The sequence below is a fragment of the Engystomops pustulosus genome, chromosome 9, assembly GCF_040894005.1.
Source record: "Engystomops pustulosus chromosome 9, aEngPut4.maternal, whole genome shotgun sequence".
Classification (NCBI taxonomy): Eukaryota; Metazoa; Chordata; class Amphibia; order Anura; family Leptodactylidae; genus Engystomops; species Engystomops pustulosus.
In genome coordinates this window covers 43148286-43168456 of record NC_092419.1, presented here as the reverse complement: position 1 = coordinate 43168456, position 20171 = coordinate 43148286, and the positions used below count along the sequence as shown (strand labels likewise).

Below are 20171 nucleotides of genomic sequence, written 5' to 3'. Positions count from 1 at the left end.
ATGAGTCTCGATTTCTGCTGCGACAGTCGGATGGTAGGGTCAGAATTTGGCGTCAACAACATGAAAGCATGGATCCATCCTGCCTTGTATCAACGGTTCAGGCTGGTGGTGGTGGTGTCATGGTGTGGGGAATATTTTCTTGGCACTCTTTGGGCCCCTTGGTACCAATTGAGCATCGTTGCAATGCCACATCAGCTGAAATGATGGTATATCCTGTGACATGGAGTAAACAATCCCCACTATCCCTTTGGGACCTCTTAACTACACATCACCCAAGCTCCCAAGATGTATGGAGAGATCAGATGGGGAAATGAGATTCATTCACCGGCAACTAACACAGATCTAGGAGGACTTCCTGGATAGTGCAGTTACCTTTAGAGGCAGCAAACATAAATGAGAAGGAATCAGACATTAAACTGTCATAAATATTCAGACAGGGACATAGCGGAGAATAAGCTAATTACTGCGCCTCGCTGTGAGCCACCTGACCAAGAAAACAACTGAACTGTGGAAGCCTTAAGCAAATAAGGAAAGCATGTAAAAGCAGTAGAGTGATGGTAATGAGGCACTTTAATAGCACATGCACCGGGCTGGATGCATTATGTGAGGAGGTCTCTGGGTGAGAAGACAGAACACTGGTTCTTCTAGATGTTCCCGTGTTCCTCTGAAGACAGACAGGTAAGAGGGGTGAGAAGAACAGCGCATTAGCATCTTATTAACTAAGCAAAATGATTCAGGCCACCTCAAAGGAAAAGGTTAGGAAAATTGAGAAACTTGCTAAATGTTTTGGGACACAGAAAATGTTGTGGTAATGATTTTATGGTGCAGTTGTTCTCCTAAAGGAAGGAATGCTTGTTGATCGTAGAACATGTATAGTGCCTGGGTTAGGGGTAGCCCCAAGGCTATGCAGAGTCTGCCAGACACCATTGAGGTGTCACCACATGTTGCTGCTCTCTGGAAAGGATGGTAAGGCACTGTGCACCTCAATGGGAAGTCCAGGTCTACAGAGAACAGTTGATTTACTGAATAAATTTAGGTTCAAAACAATACAAGGAGAGCGCAGGGACAACCTCTCAAATCTCTTCTGCAGAAGAAGGGTTAATGCTGAGGAAAGGCCCAGGCTAGCTGTACCTCTATCTGAAGGCTGGTACCGTGGCCAAAAGCTAGAAGCCCAGAGCCTATGGCAGAGTGTCCCAATACTCTCAGCAGACCGGATCAGGTTCAGGTTCAGCTGAACCCTTACCTGAAAGTTCTGTCTGGGTTCAGAACAGTGCTCATGCCAGCTGGTAACACCTGTCATTGGCGAGGATACCGATAATGGGTGTCTGAGGTTTGGATGCCTGAGGTTCGTGGATGCCTCCATTTTCCCAAGGACCAATGCTCCCCATTGAACCAGCAGTGGGCCAAGCCAAATCCAAACTTCTGGCTGGCAGTGTTTAGCAGGATCCATACAATGTGGTCCGCTCATCACTGGTACCATACTGTACATGTACCATACTGTACTATGCTCAGTTCTGCTGTGTAATATGGATGTAAACTGCAGCTTGAAGAAACAGAAACATTAGATTGATCAAGGGGGGTTTGGTATTTTATTTGGATTGGGGTGACACAAGAGCTTACAGTCTATGAGGATGAGGGGGTGACACAAGAGCTTACAGTCTATGAGGATGAGGGGGTAACACAAGAGCTTACAGTCTATGAGGATGAGGGGGTGACACAAGAGCTTACAGTCTGAGGAAGAGGGGGTGACACAAGAGCTTACAGTCTATGAGGATGAGGGGGGCACAAGAGCTTACAGTCTATGAGGATGAGGGGGTGACACAAGAGCTTACAGTCTATGAGGATGAGGGGGTGACACAAGAGCTTACAGTCTATGAGGACGAGGGGGTGACACAAGAGCTTACAGTCTATAAGGAAGAAGGGGTGACACAAGAGCTTACTGTACGAGGATGAAGGGGTGACACAAGAGCTTACAGTCTATGAGGATGAGGGGGTGACACAAGAGCTTACAGTCTATGAGGATGAGGGGGTGACACAAGAGCTTACAGTCTATGAGGATGATTGGGGCACAAGAGCTTACAGTCTATGAGGATGAGGGGGTGACACAAGAGCTTACAGTCTATGAGGATGAGGGGGGTGACACAAGAGCTTACAGTCTATGAGGATGAGGGGGTGACACAAGAGCTTACAGTCTATGAGGATGAGGGGGTGACACAAGAGCTTACAGTCTATGAGGATGAGGGGGTGACACAAGAGCTTACAGTCTATAAGGAAGAAGGGGTGACACAAGAGCTTACAGTACGAGGATGAAGGGGTGACACAAGAGCTTACAGTCTATGAGGATGAGGGGGTGACAAAAAAGCTCACAGTTTATGAGGATGAAGGGGGTGACACTAGAGCTTACAGTCTATGAGGATGAGGGGGGTGACACAAGAGCTTACAGTCTATGAGGATGAGGGGGTGACACAAGAGCTTACAGTCTATGAGGATGAGGGGTGACACAAGAGCTTACAGTCTATGAGGAAGAGGGGGTGACACAAGAGCTTACAGTCTATGAGGAAGAAGGGGTGACACAAGAGCTTACAGTACGAGGATGAAGGGGTGACACAAGAGCTTACAGTCTATGAGGATGAGGGGGTGACAAAAAAGCTCACAGTTTATGAGTATGAAGGGGGTGACACAAGAGCTTACATTCTGAGGATGAGGGGGTGACACAAGAGCTTACAGTCTTTGAGGATGAGGGGGTGACACAAGAGCTTACAGTCTATGAGGATGAGGGGGTGACACAAGAGCTTACAGTCTATGAGGATGAGGGGCTGACACAAGAGCTTACAGTCTATGAGGATGAGGGGCTGACACAAGAGCTTACAGTCTATGAGGATGAGGGGGGCACAAGAGCTTACAGTCTATGAGGATGAGGGGGTGACACAAGAGCTTACAGTCTATGAGGATGAGGGGGTGACACAAGAGCTTACAGTCTATGAGGATGAGGGGGGCACAAGAGCTTACAGTCTATGAGGATGGGGGTGTGACACAAGAGCTTACAGTCTATGAGGATGAGGGGGTGACACAAGAGCTTACAGTCTATTAGGATGGGGGTGTGACACAAGAGCTTACAGTCTATGAGGATGAGGGGGTGACACAAGAGCTTACAGTCTATGAGGATGAGGGGGGCACATGAGCTTACAGTCTATGAGGATGAGGGGGTGACACAAGAGCTTACAGTCTATGAGGATGAGGGGGGCACAAGAGCTTACAGTGTATGAGGATGAGGGGGGTGACACAAGAGCTTACAGTCTATGAGGATGAGGGGGTGACACAAGCGCTTACAGTCTGAGGATGAGGGGGTGGCACAAGAGCTTACAGTACGAGGATGAGGGGGTGACACAAGAGCTTACAGTACGAGGATGAAGGGGTGGCACAAGAGCTTACAGTCTATGAGGATGAGGGGGTGACAAAAAAGCTCACAGTTTATGAGGATGAAGGGGGTGACACAAGAGCTTACAGTCTATGAGGATGAGGGGGGTGACACAAGAGCTTACAATCTATGAGGATGAGGGGGTGACACAAGAGCTTACAGTCTATGAGGATGAGGGGTTAACACAAGAGCTTACAGTCTATGAGGATGAGGGGGTGACACAAGAGCTTACAGTCTATGAGGATGAGGGGGTGACACAAGAGCTTACAGTCTATGAGGATGAGGGGGGTGACACAAGAGCTTACAGTCTATGAGGATGAGGGGGGCACAAGAGCTTACAGTCTATGAGGATGAGGGGGTGACACAAGAGCTTACAGTCTGAGGATGAGGGGGTGGCACAAGAGCTTACAGTACGAGGATGAGGGGGTGACACAAGAGCTTACAGTACGAGGATGAAGGGGTGGCACAAGAGCTTACAGTCTATGAGGATGAGGGGGTGACAAAAAAGCTCACAGTTTATGAGGATGAAGGGGGTGACACAAGAGCTTACAGTCTATGAGGATGAGGGGGGTGACACAAGAGCTTACAGTCTATGAGGATGAGGGGGTGACACAAGAGCTTACAGTCTATGAGGATGAGGGGGTGACACAAGAGCTTACAGTCTATGTGGATGAGGGGGTGACACAAGAGCTTACAGTCTATGAGGATGTGGGGGGCACAAGAGCTTACAGTCTATGAGGATGAGGGGATGACACAAGAGTTTACAGTCTATGAGGCTGAAGGGGCGACACAAGAGCTTACAGTGTATGAGGATGAGGGGGGTGATATATGAATAAAAGAAGAAAAAAAAATGCAGCTGCATCACCGTCTTCCTCTCCCTCCAAACGTATTTATGCACACGGAGGTGTCAATATATTTACATAGAGTCTGCACACAGAAAATGGGCAAACTACATGCTGCTCGAGAAGATGAGAAAGAGATTCATTTTGCACTATAAAATACAACATTTTTGCGGTGTCCATTGTCTTCAAGTTAAGATGTGCAATAACAGACACAAACTGTGCCCAAAAACCTTCATCAACTTTAAAGGGAACCTATCATCAGAAATTGGCCTAGTAAACCACTAGCAACTTAAAAGTTCATTTTCTGGATGATGCCACCATGCTGGACCATGAACGAAACATGATCGAGAAGCTGTTCAACTGCTTGACAACATACGGCAGTGGTTTATTAGGTGGATTTCTGATGACAGGTTCCCTTTAATGGGTTTCCGGTAATGGAAGTAAAGCCCTATGTGCCTTTTAGCAATGTCTGCACCAAAGGTTCCTAATGCACCTTTTGGATGTTATTATAGTATGGAGTATTTTATTATGGACCTTGCTCGTAGCAGACGGTTGTAACCTTAGGGATAAGTCTTCACTTCGTGCTATATGAGCTCATGGAGCTGCTTCTGGTGTATGTGTGATCTGACCCTGTTTATATTAACCTTTTAATAGGGACATTGCTTCTTCTAGTGGAAGGATATCTGTGTGTACTCTGAGAGCGTAGCTATGTTATCCCCTCCTGTAACCATCCATTTAGTATGACATCTTTAATAATCATCATGTTTCATATTTTATGGAATATGGAATTATATGGTTATTAACTTTCCAACAGACTTTGTATAGCTTAACATTAAAAGTGAATTCTAGAAACTTTGTAATGCATCTTATTAGTGAAAAACGCTTCTTTCTGCACTTGTGTATCACCCTCCATCCTTACCTACTATTCTATTTCAATCTGAAATGCTAGCAAGAGGGAATGAAGCTGACATAAGTATCATGGAAGCTGTACGCCATTACTTTTAGAACTCGCAATTGTGGGGCTCACTTCCTAAGGGTCCGCGGACCGCATTTTTGTCGGGTTTCCCGATGATTTCCGTGTTGCGCGGCATTAACGGGGTTTTTTGGTCAACGCGATCGGATTTTGGCGCAATCGCACCGATTTTCATGTGATGCAAATCAGGGGGGGGGGGCGTAGCCGTCGGACAACCCAACTGATTCGGACTACGCACGGGAATTAAATTTGTGTTGCAAGACACGCACTTACAAGCACTGAGAAGAAGGTGAACTCCTGCGCACTTCAGCGGGGAAGCGACAGATGCAGGAAATCCGGCGCAACAAGCTACGTGAATCGCGCCAGACTTCATCTTCGTTGGACTGTCCAGATCGGGGATCGCGTCAGGACCGGGTAAGTAAATTTACTTCAGTGTCTCCACTATTTGTCTACAATTACTCTGACAGCTGAGACTCCCACCAATGATGAGAACGGGACCTCCAGCAAAAAGGAGAACAGGGATACCCTTTTCTATAATGAGTGGATACTTGACCTGCCACTCCATTCAATTCAATGCAAGCAGGCACAGATTGCTGAGCACAGCGCTCTGGCCAAACCCATAGAACTGGATGGAGTGGCTGGGTGCTTTCTTGGCCTGCTGCTCTACTCATTATTGAGAATATAATCCTTGTTCTCCTAATTGGGGATAACTTCCGAAGTATTAATAACTCCTTTAACCCTGTGTCCACCTCCTTATTGTTTCCATTGCAGGCATCTTGGTAAAAAAAAAATCTTTACTATACAGAAATGTTCTAGAGGTAGTCATTTCCTTTTCTACACAGCTGCTAGTTGTGGAAATCTTTTCACTCGGTGTCCTGTGCCTGGCATTGGATCCTATGACTGTGGCTAGAATAGACCTGCAGCATGTACCATCTCCTTGTACATGTGGTCGGCATTGCAGGCACATAGGGCACAATATGACTGTGTATGGACAGTTTCACTAACACTTTATCCACATTATTACAAAGCTCCAGCAAACGTAATAGAAATGTTGTGGAAGAATATAAATTTGTTCTTTTTACCATGTCTCACAGTGCCAAGTATAGAGCAGATTCTTATCACCCCAGGGAAAAACCGAGAAGACAACAGGCCGCTTTTTAAGACTCCTTTTGACGGAACAATGGCACAGCATTCAGTACTAGGACTTAGTGTTTTATCCATCTCCATTGTCCTTCTGTTCTATTTTTACCTAAACCATGGATTCAGAATTATTGTCCTAAATTCTATTCGTAAGGCCTCCCATATGTCTCAAGAAAAATTCAATAGTGTGTCCTCTATTTACGGTTATAACATAATTCAAATGGGTTAAAATGAGAAGTAAAGTTACTATAGGTCCCAAGACGTTCCTCTGCATTCTGATTCATACCGTGTGACTGTCCTGTGACAAGGCCAGAATCCGGACTGAGCAAAAAAGTAAGTAAGTAAAAAGTACAATTTTATGCAGATGAGCCTTTACAATTAAGGGGGCTAATTAAGTAATTACAGGCAGTCCCTGGGTTACGTACAGGATAGGTTCTGTAGGTTTGTTCTCAAGTTGAATTTGTATGCAAGTCGGGAACTGTATACTTTACAATTGTAGCACCAGCTACTGGTCTCTGTGAGAGTTGGAATTTAAAAATGTTGAATGGTCATAGAACCAGGATTAACAATAAACTCCTTTAATAACTGTTATAGCTGTTTATTGTAGCCTAGGGCTAAAGTACAGTAAATTACCAGCATCCAGAGGTGTAACTAGGGATCGTTGGTAAGTCAGGTGTTCTTAAGTAGGGAACTGCCTGTGTTCAAAGAAATTTTTCATTGTACAGCAATACAGGTGACTACTGGACATCTTTAAGATTCAAAGTGGATCAATGTTCTTCAATCCAGTAGTTGAACGTATTCATGACAAGTCCCCAACAGCCTCCCGGCTATGATAGGTCACCAATACTGAAGTGATGGTATATTATATTATCCCTCAGCTGTCGCTTCCCAGGTTAAAGTATATCGGTAAATAATCTAATTCATCAAAAAGTACCATATTCTAAGAAATGTGCTGTGTGTAATTCCTCTAAGGCTTCATTCACACTGATGTATGCCTGCACGGCTATGGCCGGCATACATCAGCCGCGACAGGAGGAGGGGTGACGCCTCCTCTCACCATTGCAATGCATTATGAACGGTCCATAACACAGGAAAGATAGGACATGTCCTATCTTTTTCTCTTGTATGGAGCGGTATGGTGTAGCACATGTGGCACTGTAACGCTCCGTATGGCCATTGCCGATCTATGTGGAATGTATGTAAGGCCGCAAGGCCATACAGTCGCGTGAATGCGACCTTACAATGAAGATAAATTGATAAGTGGCTGTTATCAGTCGGGATATTTCTGCACATGCTTACCACGTCCAATAAATGATGATTGTATTGCTCTTTGACAAGGGAAATAAAAGCTCCCAGTTGTCTATTAATAGGAGAGAAACTGTATAACACAAATCTATTTAGAGAACTTGATCCAGAATCGTTGTTTCATGAATGGTACAAGTACCTACTGAAATATTTTAAAAAGAGATTAAGAAGCACTTCTATGGTATGTCCACATTAGTACATGTAAGGCCTTTTATTATACAGATGTCAATACGTGGAGGCCACTTCCTTCTCAGTGTTCGTGTTTCGTGACTGTACAGTATCTAATACAGACTATATGACAATGTGCTATAATAGCTGATACACCATAAAGTGGAGGAAGTTCATCAATGCAGAGTCACACTTTCTACTATCTAACAATGTCTTTCCTGACTCTAGGATATTGATCATATGCGAGTCACTTCACACTCTCCACGCTGCACAGGATACATGACACATCACATCCAAGCTCAACCTGTTTATTTTGGACTCAAAGGAATTGCATTTCCCATTAAACATCCCTCACATTGAGAGAAAGTGAAAGATTTCCACATGGCCTATTGATAGACGGGCAAACCCTATATATGTGCGCATCTATATGTGGTACTACATGTGGTACCCAGTCTATGGAACAGACTATAATTTTCCTTTTTTTTATCACTTCAGATGGAAATTTATACTAATTAAGTTCTCTGCTGTCAAGTGGGCAGCCCAGGGGTGTGCTCCAACCCATGCCGATTCCCTTCTTATCAGTGAGGAGCCTAATTTGCTGCATAAACTAATGACACAAATTTCTCATACATAGTAGGAACTTGAAAGCAGCTTTACCCGAAACAGCAAAGCGGCACCCATAACAATAATTAGTCACATGTACTATAAATTGAAGACAATTTTTTCCATCTAGTTCAATAAGGGGGTGGAGCTTAACTAAAAAGGGGAGTGGCTAAGGTGTAACAATATTCACCAGAATGCATCAAAATTTTGGAGCAAAATCGCAACACAAAGGAAACTATTCAGTGGTAGAAAGCAACAGATTTCTTTTCACCATCAGAAACTGTGATAAATTGAGAAGAAAAGGAGTTTGCATCACCCAACTCTTAAACAGGCTAAAGCCCCATGTACACGAACATGCTCGGTCCATGGAAATTGACACATGCACTGGTCAGGTCACACAGACCAGTGGACTGGGGTCCTTGCATAACAGTGAATTATGATGAAAGGACACCCTATCTGCTGGACTGCAGACACACAGTATTTTTTTGTATGTTTTTTTTCTAATCCATTTTTTATTTTCTGTTTTTTACTTTTCTATTTTGAAGGCAGACATTTTGTTTAAATGGTTCTCCACACCGCTAAGATGCACTGTACAATGGCCTCATGGCCCACAGAAACATGTAAACTGGAGACGACCCATCCTCAGAATCCTGCATGTGATCATGACAGCATGGTTGCAATAAGTGATCTTTACAGAACAGGAAGTGTGTATGTCTTAGCAGCCAATGTGAACATAAACATTTTTAGAATTTTTTAAAATGGATGTTTACAGTGGCCGCATGAGCCAAAGAAACGTGTAGACTGGAGATGTCTATGAGAGGGTTTACCAAGCCCCATCCTTATAATCCTGCATGTGATGATGATAGCATGGCTGGATTAAGTGATCTTTACAGAACAGGAAATGTGTATATTTTACGACGTTTAGGATTTAAAAAAAAAAATGATAATGCATGGAAAAGTTAAAAAGTATTTCCAAACAATTATCAAAAAGCTTTAATAACAAGATTTAAAGATTAATTAATTTGAATACACGTGGGATTTTTTTTAATATATTTTTTTGCTATTGCATAGTCACATTCTGAGAGACATAACACGGACTCTTTTAGGGACATAATGTATATATTTAAGGGAAAAGCCTGGGGTACATATATTTTAATAATACTGATACATTTACAGTAGGAGTCCATCAGTCTATATCCGATTAGTCAATAATCAAAGAATTGAAGAAAGTTTTTTTGAATAAAACATGAATACAGACAATGCCAGTTTTCAGGGCTTCAGCTTGTTGTGTAATTGGCAGATCCATATATCTACTTACAATCTACAGTAACGTCATTCATGTAGCAGAGTTCAGAAGCCAAAATCACTAAAAAGTATTAATAATAAATCTTTTGTAGCTCCAAAATTCTAGAGCGTCATTTCCTTCCCTCACTTTCACCAGCAAATAGCTGTGCAATGCTGCTTCTTAAAGAAAAACAGATTTGTTTCCTCTGTGTGTGTTTTCCGGGTTGTGCTGAATGTGAAGTTTCCTGTGTTTGTCACAGAGACACACACACTTCCAGTTCTAACCATGGGCTGACACTCACTGACAACTCTACGATATGCTTCCAGAATATAAACCCTGCAAACAACTCGAAAAAGGGAGGAATTCAAAAATAAAAATAGGAGGATAAAAACTTTTTTTTGCACACTTGAATGCAGACGAGAGATGGCAAGAATGTTGACCACCAAGAGCCTGGACTATATCGACTTGGCCTCTTTGAGAGTAAGTTAATGATTATTGCTATTTGTAGAGAGTAAGGCTTGCTGCGTGGTCTACAGCTGATGCTTAAAGGAACGGGTAATACAGATGCTATTTCACATTAAGCCTCATGCAGGACTGGAGGGGGTTAATGAGGAGCTGATGCCTATGGGAAGTTTCAGTGTGACTCGCCAGCTTGTGAAGTTCTTATCGTTGCTGGACATTAAAGCTTAGATTGCCGGCTTTCGCTGTTGATATTCATGCGTCAGGCAGAAATTTGGATTGGCGTTCATACACACAGCTCTGCCGGTTGGAGAGGACGTTATCTCTGCTGTGAGATTCTGGGTTGTGCGCCTCGTGCCTCAAAGGGTTTTAACTTTTGCAAGTAGGATGACTTAGAAAGTTATTTAAAGGGACACCAAACCTGAAGACGATATTGACACAGGATGTGCATAAATAGCAATTCCCTTGTATAATTATATGACCTTTGCTACTGGAGCAATATACTAAAGGGCTACAAAAAAAATTAGATACCTTGGAACATATCTTCAGACTTCAGGAGCTCATAGTCCAGTATCAATCGATAGACTATAGGTTAGTAGACCAGTGCAGACTTTGTAATGAGGAAAACTTTCATATAATTACAAGATACCAGAATATTTGTAGATGTCGAGTCCCTATACAGGCGGTCCACTACTTAAGAACACCCGATTTACAGACGACCCCTAGTTACAAACAGACTTCTGGATGTTGGTAATTTACTGTACTTACGCCATAGACTAATATAAACCGCTATAACAGTGTGTCTGTAATGTGTCTGTAATAAAGCTTTATTGTTAATCCTGGTTCATACGACAATCCAACATTTTTAAAATCCTATTGACACAGAGACCAAATTTTTTTTTTACTGGGGTTGAAATTAAAAGTATACGGTTCCGACTTACATACAAATTCAACTTCATAACAAACCCACAGAACCTATCCTGTATGTAACCTGGGGACTGCCTGTATACAGTACAAAAAAAATGGAAGCCGATGAAGATAACTAATACACATCCTCTCATATCTAATAAACATTCTGCGGGATTATATCATTCCTAGCACCTGAGATCTCCCCTATGTACAGTGCGGAGTACGGCCCATTACTGATATGACTAAGAATCATAGGGTCCTGCATTGACTTTATACTTTATCTCCCCCAGCAGTCTTTATTCATTTGCTCGATTTGTGTAGAATGAAGAAATAGGCAGAGACAGCGTAAAGATCAAATGAAAGTTATCCATTGGGCACCGGGTATTTTTTAATCTGTAACACAAAGTAGGAGGAGATGTCCTGCTAACAAATCACTTACAAGGTTAGTCCAGAAATGTTTACTGAAGATAGAATGGATCACAATAATAAAATGAAGAAAATTGAGGAAGAGAATAGTTTGGGTTATTATTTTATGTTAACTTCTTACATAGGAAATAATGGCCAACGCCAAGACAAATACAGATCAGGCTACATAACTAGTATGTCTACATTGAGTAGGAATAATCCGATAACAACCCAACGGGACTTGCAGGTAGACTTGCAGGTGTCTACACACCTGGACCATGGAGAGGCTATTACGCCATTTGAGGGGTGGGGGAGGCATCTGATGGTTTGTCCCATTGCTTTGATGAAAGTGTTATAGTAGAGCATGTGAGAAGGAGTCATGTTAGGATACTCTGTATTTTTTTGCCATCATGTTTACAGAAATAGATATCAACTCTATGGCGATCACTGTAATATTGATGAACAAGTGCCATAGGCTGTAATCATGCTCTTCACCGCATACAGACAGCGGGACCATGACAGAATATTAGGTCTTGAATTACATTGCCTAGTAGAAAGCTGTAAAGCACCTTTTACTGTAGAAGTAGAAATCACATTCCATTAAAAGAGGGTTTCCCATGAAAGAAAGTTCTCAAATGTTAATCCCATACATAATTTTTAACCCCTTACTTTGCAATTTTAGTTAGTTTTATTGCTTTTTTAGCTCAAATAACTTAGTGATGGTGATTTTAAGATTTCAGAATGTAGGCGGGGACTCTCTAAGCATATACTTCATGATCCCTCTAGTGCTATGAGATGCTGTGTGCTGCCAATGTGCTTAGATTGTCATAGTACAGGGTTTATCTACACATTTATTTAGCTTCTGAACATTCTACTTGCATCCAACAAATAGAATGAGAGATGAGACAGATCACAGAAGAGAGATTATGAGATCCATAAGATTACAATCACACTTTCAGCTTTGCTCCTTTACCTAATCAATAATACAGACAGTCAGCTCTGCTATCAAGACATTATCTGACTATAGCTTGTAGAGTGCCTGTGTCTGAGCTGGTCTGGTAATGCAGGGAAGAGGGGCAGGAGGCAGAGGGCACTGCAGTGTCCAGTTAAGGGAAGATACCGTCAGAAGATTTATGGTCGTATCCAGGGACAACTAAATTGTAAACACCAGGACTGATAGAGGTTGAACTTATATCTGTGAAATGCTGTAATTTTGTTAATATCAGTGAATTAGTGAATGTGTTATTTTGTTATCCTGAGTATATTTAAGAATCTTGAATTCATGGGAATACCCGTTTAAACACCTAATAATTACTGCAAATTTAAACTGGAGAGTTTTAAAAATGTCTAAAAGTTTAAAAAACATTTATTTTACCAGAAATGTAGAGAGAGGACATGCTCAATGCATTTCAGCCCAGAATGAGCCTTTGATTGAGAAGGGACAATACGGTACAAAACTGATCACATAAACACATAGAGGGGGAATTATTAAGACTAGTGTTAATGGCATCCGAAAGGGAGTTCCTTAACCCTCCTCCAAATGTACACCAGGTTTGAGTGGTTTAGACCAGGTGAAATCTGGTCTAAAAATTCTGGAACATTCTTGACATTTTCTGGGGGAGACTTTAGTAAATTTGTGGAGAAGCAACCACACCCCCACCCACCCCGTTCCAACCTGTTTGGCTAAAGATTCATGAAAACTGGCAGACAAGGATTTGTAGATCTCCCCACACCATTGTGCCTCTACACTTTAATCAGTCACTCATATCAGTTGTTTTGAAGGGTCTTCAACTTCTTTTATCAGTCAACAGTCAAGGTGAAAAGATGAAACTAATCTCACTAATTACAAATGCATTACATTTCTTAGAATTTATCACCACCAAGTTCAAAACATTAAATTCTAAACTCCCAACTGCATGTTGTATTCCTAGATTTTCATGGAGATCATAATATGGACCTTGTTGATGGGAATCAACATCAATGAATATATCAGACCAATAGGACATTCCCCTATACACACAAAAGGCAGTCCTCAGAAATTTTGGCATGTATGATAGAGGCATAACACATAACAAAGCAGTATCCCAAAGCAGAGCTAGTAATGGGTCTTCATGTAGACCACCCAATAGTCTTGAGTGCACTGGACACTGGGCATGTCAAGTAGCAAAGGGATTTTTTTAATGGACAACCCCTTTGAGGATTCCATTTTATACAAAATTCCAGAAAACCCCTCGTCAGATGTCAATACCCAACACTAGAGCTTAAAACACTAGAACTCAAAAAACTATCACTTAACTTTGTTGAAATGAAAACCAAGTTATAATAGGACAAACTAATCTGATTAGGTCCAGACAGGAGGATAGGTAAGGAAGGACTCTACAAGGGATGCCAAATTTTTTTTGATGGTTTATACATTTGGTACGTATCTGCCATTCTTTAGGCACCAATTGAAATCTGTATCTTTTCTGCTTTACTCTGCTTTAATGTGCAACATTGTAAAAAAAAATAGTTCTCAAGTCCGGGGTTCTAAGTAACTAGAATGTTGTAGAATGGTGTGTGGGCCCTGAACTGGTCATATTGTAATGATGAGAAAATGCTTACTCATCATGGAACAGAATCAATAGCTTGACACCGTATGCTATTAAAAGTAAATTGAGCAGATTCTGTCTAAAGCTACATGACGTTTTGTGGGCCAGATTCGTTTGTCCTCCATATGTGTCCTGCTTTTCTCTTGTTTCTTTCTCATATGGATACAAATACAGTCCATGTATGGCTACATGCATACAACCGTGTGTTCTCCAGGGTCAAAACCTGGCTGTAGCCCACAGCCGGATGGAGAAGAGAGGGGGACTGAGCTCTTGTCACTCCTCCGCCTCTTCACCCTGCCAAATTATGGATCAATCATAATTAAATGCCTAACCATATTTTCTATTGAAAACAAAGGAGCCATGTGCTTGTTGTGAAAAGAATGTTGCGGTATGGCTAGCGCACGGCCAGAAAATACGTTCACGTGTATGTAGCCTATGCTCTCATGCACACAACTGTCTTTTGTGAGCTTAAAAATGGCCACTGCACGTTATTTTTTTTTTCTGGCTAAAAAAATGCCCCCATTGACTTTATTAAGAAATACAGCTATGTTTCTCACCACACTGAGAACATGTCCTATTTGGCAGAACAGTCCAAGTTTTTGAGGGCTGTCCTGCTGTCTCGGGCTGATGGGAGAATGTCCAGCCTAGTCCCGACACACTAGAGGCTCAGAGCTGAGACCAGGAGGCGGGATCCTGCTGCTTCCTTCTTTTCTTAAATTAAAAAAAACTTTAAATACCTTTCTATCGTTCCAGCAGATAAAAGGAGGGATGATAAGAGTGAAATCAAAGAGGATCGGTCAGGGCCATTTGGGACACTAAACTACCCACATGTCCATATGGATTAGTGGTTTTGTGTCCCAAATTGCCCTAGAGAAAATCCCTCCATGGGCACTATCAAAAAAATCCTTTATCCTTACCTAGAGAGGGGTCCAATGAGGTGCATTGGATCCATTTCTAGACCCCCCGCACCTGTGAAGTCATTTAATGAATCCAGAGCTGTAACCACAGTGCATGCAGAATGACCGGACTCCGGCTTCACTCTAGGTCTGCGCAGCTACAGGGAGAACAAGGCGGAATAAGGTAAGTATAAAGGTTTTTTAATTTCACTAGAGGGCACAAGAGGACTTGATAAAAAGTGATTTGGAACACTAAACCAAAGGTCCATAAGGATATGTGGGTGATTTAGTGTCCCGAATCACCCTGTCAGGTTCTCTTTAAGTAGATTTTTTTTTTATAAAGCATTGTAGTCACTTGTTCTGTTGCTATATTGATGGTTCAAGCAAATTCCATCTACTTTAAATGTTCCTCCATATTCTGTCACCTGATGCACATGTAGCCAACATAAGGTTTATATGAACTCAAGGCTGTGTTCACAACTTTATCAGAATTTCTATTTTCAAATGTGATATAGGAACAGAAAACTTGAAATCCTGAGAGGAACAGATCTGTCTTCGGACATACATAGAAAGATCCTGACAAACATCATGAACCATCATCGCTAGGCTATTTTGTCCACGATTTTTCAAGGACTTTCCAGAGAAATCTCTAAAGTCCTGTGATATCAATGTGAAAATAGCCTAAGCCGTTGGGTATGTCTGCTAGTTCTCATTGTTAAATACATTAACTTGTTTAGAAAGCCATATGTACAGAATGTGCAATTGAATTATTCTGACAAATGATGCAAATACGAACAACTGGGACTGTATACAACGTGTTTTCTGATGTGGAAGAGAAGACCATAGGCATGCATCAAAAAGAATGGACGCTTTGTATTATGTGTGTTTTGTTATCTAGTCAAGACCATGCACAGACCAACCGTAGAGTTGATATCACTAGGTACATATTACACAGATGTAATACTAAATATAGTTCAGGTATCTGGTCCTCCTCTGCCGCTTACATAATGGGATGATAGAGCTAGGACAGCCAGCTGTGCAATCTAAAACAAATAAGACTGGCTCCACTTTCCTTTCACAGGGATCATCTGGCGCAGAGCTTGCCATGTGGATCTAGTTTCTCAAATGATCAGTCAAATTGCTTCAAATGTGCTTTGTTTTCAAGGGAATTACTGTGGTCTGCCAAAGAACCAATGTGACTAACGCCTGAACCAGCCCACAATAACTGTCAATGAATCCCGCTATTTGTACAGTGAATTTTACTAACATATACAAATCTGAGAAAAAGGACACACATTCAGAATCAGATCTTAGATGCAGGAGCAGATTTAAGAAAAGTATTTTATGTCTTTTACAGCTTTGAGATAAAGAAGTTACACCCTCTTAGAATTCAATGGTTTTACAAACTAAAACTAAATATTTTTGCTGCAAAAGTGGAATCTATTGTATGTTTTTATTTTGGTTTGTTTTATTTTCATATCTTCTAAAGTGATGTTCTTCTGTTTCTTTCCAAGTCATTTGACTTGCTGGCTATCACTGAAACATGGATCCAGCAGGATGACACTGCATCACTTGCTGCACTGGGCTATGACGGTTTGCAATTCTCTCACTCCTCCAGACCAGAGAATAGGCAGGGAGGAGGGGTAGGCATACTCCTCTCTCAACGGTGCACTTTCCAGGTCATTCCTCCTGTCCCCTCTCTTACTTTCCCATCTTTTGAGGTCCACACCCTTAGACTTTTCCGCCCATTCTCTCTTCGTGTGGCTGTAGTTTACCATCCTCCTGGTTCACCCCATCAGTTCCTTGATCACTTTGCTTCCTGGCTCCCTTACTTTCTTTCCTGTGATATCCCAACACTCATCATGGGAGACTTTAACATCCCTATGAACACCCCCATCTCCTCTTCAGCCTCTCAGCTTTTATCACTTACTAACTCTCTGATTCTCCTACCCACCAAGAGGGAAACATCCTTGACTTGGTCTTCGCCCGACTCTCTTCTGTCTCTGACTTTACTAACAATGACTTTCCACTTTCAGACCATAACCTTCTCTCTTTTACTGTAAATAGTTCTTGTCCTGTACAGAATAAGTCCATTTATCACACATACCGGAACCCACGTGCCATCAGTGTTCCCCACCTCATAGAAACTGTGCAGCCATCGCTGTCCCCCATCTCCTCTCTCTCCTGTCCTAACCTGGCCACTAATCATTACAATCATGTTCTCAAAAGCGCCCTGGACAAGATGGCACCACCATCGGTTCGAGCCTTTCGACACAGATGTAGGCAACCTTGGCACACGGCACAAACCCGTTTCCTTCGTAAGTGTGCCAGGAGTGCCGAACGTCTGTGGAGAAAATCGGGCACTTCCTCTGACTTTCTTCACTTTAAATTTATGCTTAAATCCTATAACTCTGCTCTCCATCTTGCTAAACAGGTCTATTTTACTAATCTAATATCTTCTCTTTCTAACAACCCCAAAAGGCTTTTCAATACTCTTCACTCCTTACTAACACCAAAGGTGCAGCCACCGGTCACAGACCTTGGGGCTGAAGATATGGCCACCTACTTTAAAGATAAAATCGACTGCATTCGCCAGGAAGTAATTTCTCAGTCCACTAACTCCATAAATCCATTTTTCTCTGATACCTTACCCTGTTCACTCTCTTCCTTTGAGCCAGTCACAGAGAAAGAAGTGTCCAGGCTTCTTCTCTCTGCTCGCCCCACTACCTGCATCAGTGACCCCATCCCCTCACATCTGGTACAGTCTCTCTCCCCAGCAGTCACTTCTCACCTAACTAAAATCTTCAACCTCTCTCTCTCTTCTGGTGTCTTTCCCTCATCTTTCAAGCATGCTATTCTTACCCCTTTACTAAAGAAACCTTCCCTGGACCCATCCAGTGCTGCTAACTACCGACCAGTTTCTAACCTCCCTTTCATCTCCAAACTCCTGGAACGCCTGGTCTATTCTCGACTTTCCCGTTTTCTCTCAGCTAACTCCCTCCTTGACCCCCTGCAATCTGGTTTCCGCCCTATGCATTCTACTGAAACTGCTCTTACTAAAGTCTCCAATGATCTCCTCACTGCTAAATCCAAAGGTGACTCTTCTCTCCTCATTCTTCTGGATCTCTCCGCAGCGTTCGATACTGTGGACCACCAGCTCCTCCTCAGGATGCTTTGCTCCATTGGCCTAAAAGGCTCTGCACTCTCTTGGTTTTCCTCCTATCTCTCTGACCGCACTTTCAGTGTCTCCTTTTCTGGATCTATCTCTTCTTCTGTTCCGCTCTCTGTCGGGGTTCCTCAGGGCTCAGTCCTAGGTCCTCTCCTCTTCTCCCTCTATACTGCACCCATTGGACAAACCATCAGCAGATTTGGTTTTCAATATCATCTTTATGCTGATGACACCCAGCTGTATACCTCAGCACGTAACATCACTCCTGCCTTAATCCAGAACACTAGTGACTGTCTCTCTGCTGTCTCTAACATCATGTCCTCTCTCTTCTTGAAACTTAATCTTTCCAAGACCGAACTTCTTGTCTTTCCACCATCCACTAACAGAGCCTATCCTAACCTCTCCATATCAGTCTGTGGGGTCACCATAACCCCAAAGCAGCAGGCCCGCTGTCTTGGGGTTGTGTTGGATTCCGACCTCTCCTTTGAGCCACACATTCAATCTCTTGCTCGCTCTTGCCGGATGCATCTCAGAAATATCTCCAGAATCCGACCATTTCTCACATTTGAAACCTGTAAAATGCTAACTGTTGCTCTGATTCACTCTCGACTAGACTACTGTAACTCTCTACTAACCGGTCTTCCACTCACCAAACTCTCTCCTCTCCAATCGATTCTTAATTCAGCAGCCAGGCTCGTCTTTCAGACTAAACGCTACACGGATGCCTCCAGTTCATGCCAGTCACTGCACTGGCTGCCAGTCTCCTTTCGAATACAGTTTATAATGCTGCACCTTCCTACCTCTCCTCTCTAATCTCAGTCTGTCGCCCAACTCGTGCTCTTAGATCTGCCAGTGATCTTAGATTAACCTCTACCCTAGTGCGGACCTCCCACTCGCGTCTCCAAGACTTCTCTAGAGCTGCACCAATTCTATGGAATGCTCTGCCCCGGACGATCAGACTAATACCTAACCTCCAAAGTTTCAAACGTGCTCTTAAAACCCATTTCTTTAGGCAAGCCTATAACACTCATTAACTGCATAAAGTTTTAACTCTTCTACTAACCCGTCCTGTGTCGTCCTCCCATCTGTTATCCAGCAACCAACAGGCACCAGACTTCTCTGCAGTCCTATTCACCCTGGACCTGGTATATATGATGACGGCTGATTGGTTCAAGCGACAGCAATTCCATTTATTATATTTTGTTCTATTCCCTAAGAAGAATGGCTTGACCACTAAATATTCTTTTACCTCGTGTTACCCCATCATCTTCATAAACCATAAGCTCTGGCAAGCAGGGACCTCACTCCTGTTGTTCCATACAAATGTTGTGCTCTGTCATGTTATATTATATTTGTATTTGTTTCCTATGATTTGTAAAGCGCTACGTAATATGATGGCGCTATATAAATAAAGATTATAATTATTATTATTATTATTCTAGATGTTAAGATGTGATGTTCTAGTACCTAAAATTGTAGAATTAAAAATGGGCTACTTTCTTTTGCTTATAACTGTATCTCTTCTTATCCAAACTGAACTGTGGTTCAAAAAACTAACTAACTATGTATGTAAAATACATGACTCTCCCCCAGTGCTTCAGTTAGAATGCAGGAATTATAAACTCATTTTTCACAGTCCTGCTGCTACTAACATACACAAAGCTATGGTTCTAAAGTTCCACATGATTCATACCTAACAGTATCTGCAAATGAGCATGGTCAAAGCTGCTCATAGACTTCTAAAAAATTGTTGCTGCACATCAAAGAGTTTACTCACCGGGGATCTAAAGTGCATTTGTTAAAATCCACAGTGCATACTGTACGTAAGGTTTCTGAGGTGTCCAAAATGATGCAACTATTGTTACAGTATTATTGTAGAATATAAACCTAACTTTATGATCAGTGGGGTCTCAATTATGAGACCTCTACAGATCACAAGAACGGGGGTCCAATGTGGATCAGTTGGACCCCCCGTTCTTTTGATCTGTGGGGGTCTCATCATTGAGACCCC

At 42.4% G+C, this 20171-nt stretch overlaps 1 protein-coding gene and 1 long non-coding RNA gene across 4 annotated transcripts in view; one reads left to right on the top strand and one right to left on the bottom strand.

Annotated features, from left to right (window-relative positions):
• Positions 1-20171, bottom strand: part of LOC140076705 (uncharacterized) — a 178845-nt gene that overhangs the window by 50176 nt on the left and 108498 nt on the right. The window lies entirely within an intron of this gene.
• Positions 9970-20171, top strand: part of NRK (Nik related kinase) — a 204078-nt gene continuing 193876 nt past the window's right edge. For all 3 annotated transcript variants that reach the window (XM_072123361.1, XM_072123362.1, XM_072123360.1), the window contains exon 1: positions 9970-10214. In XM_072123361.1, the coding sequence (XP_071979462.1) occupies positions 10158-10214 (57 nt within the window). In that variant the 5' untranslated portion in view covers positions 9970-10157. The remainder of the gene's footprint in view (positions 10215-20171) is intronic.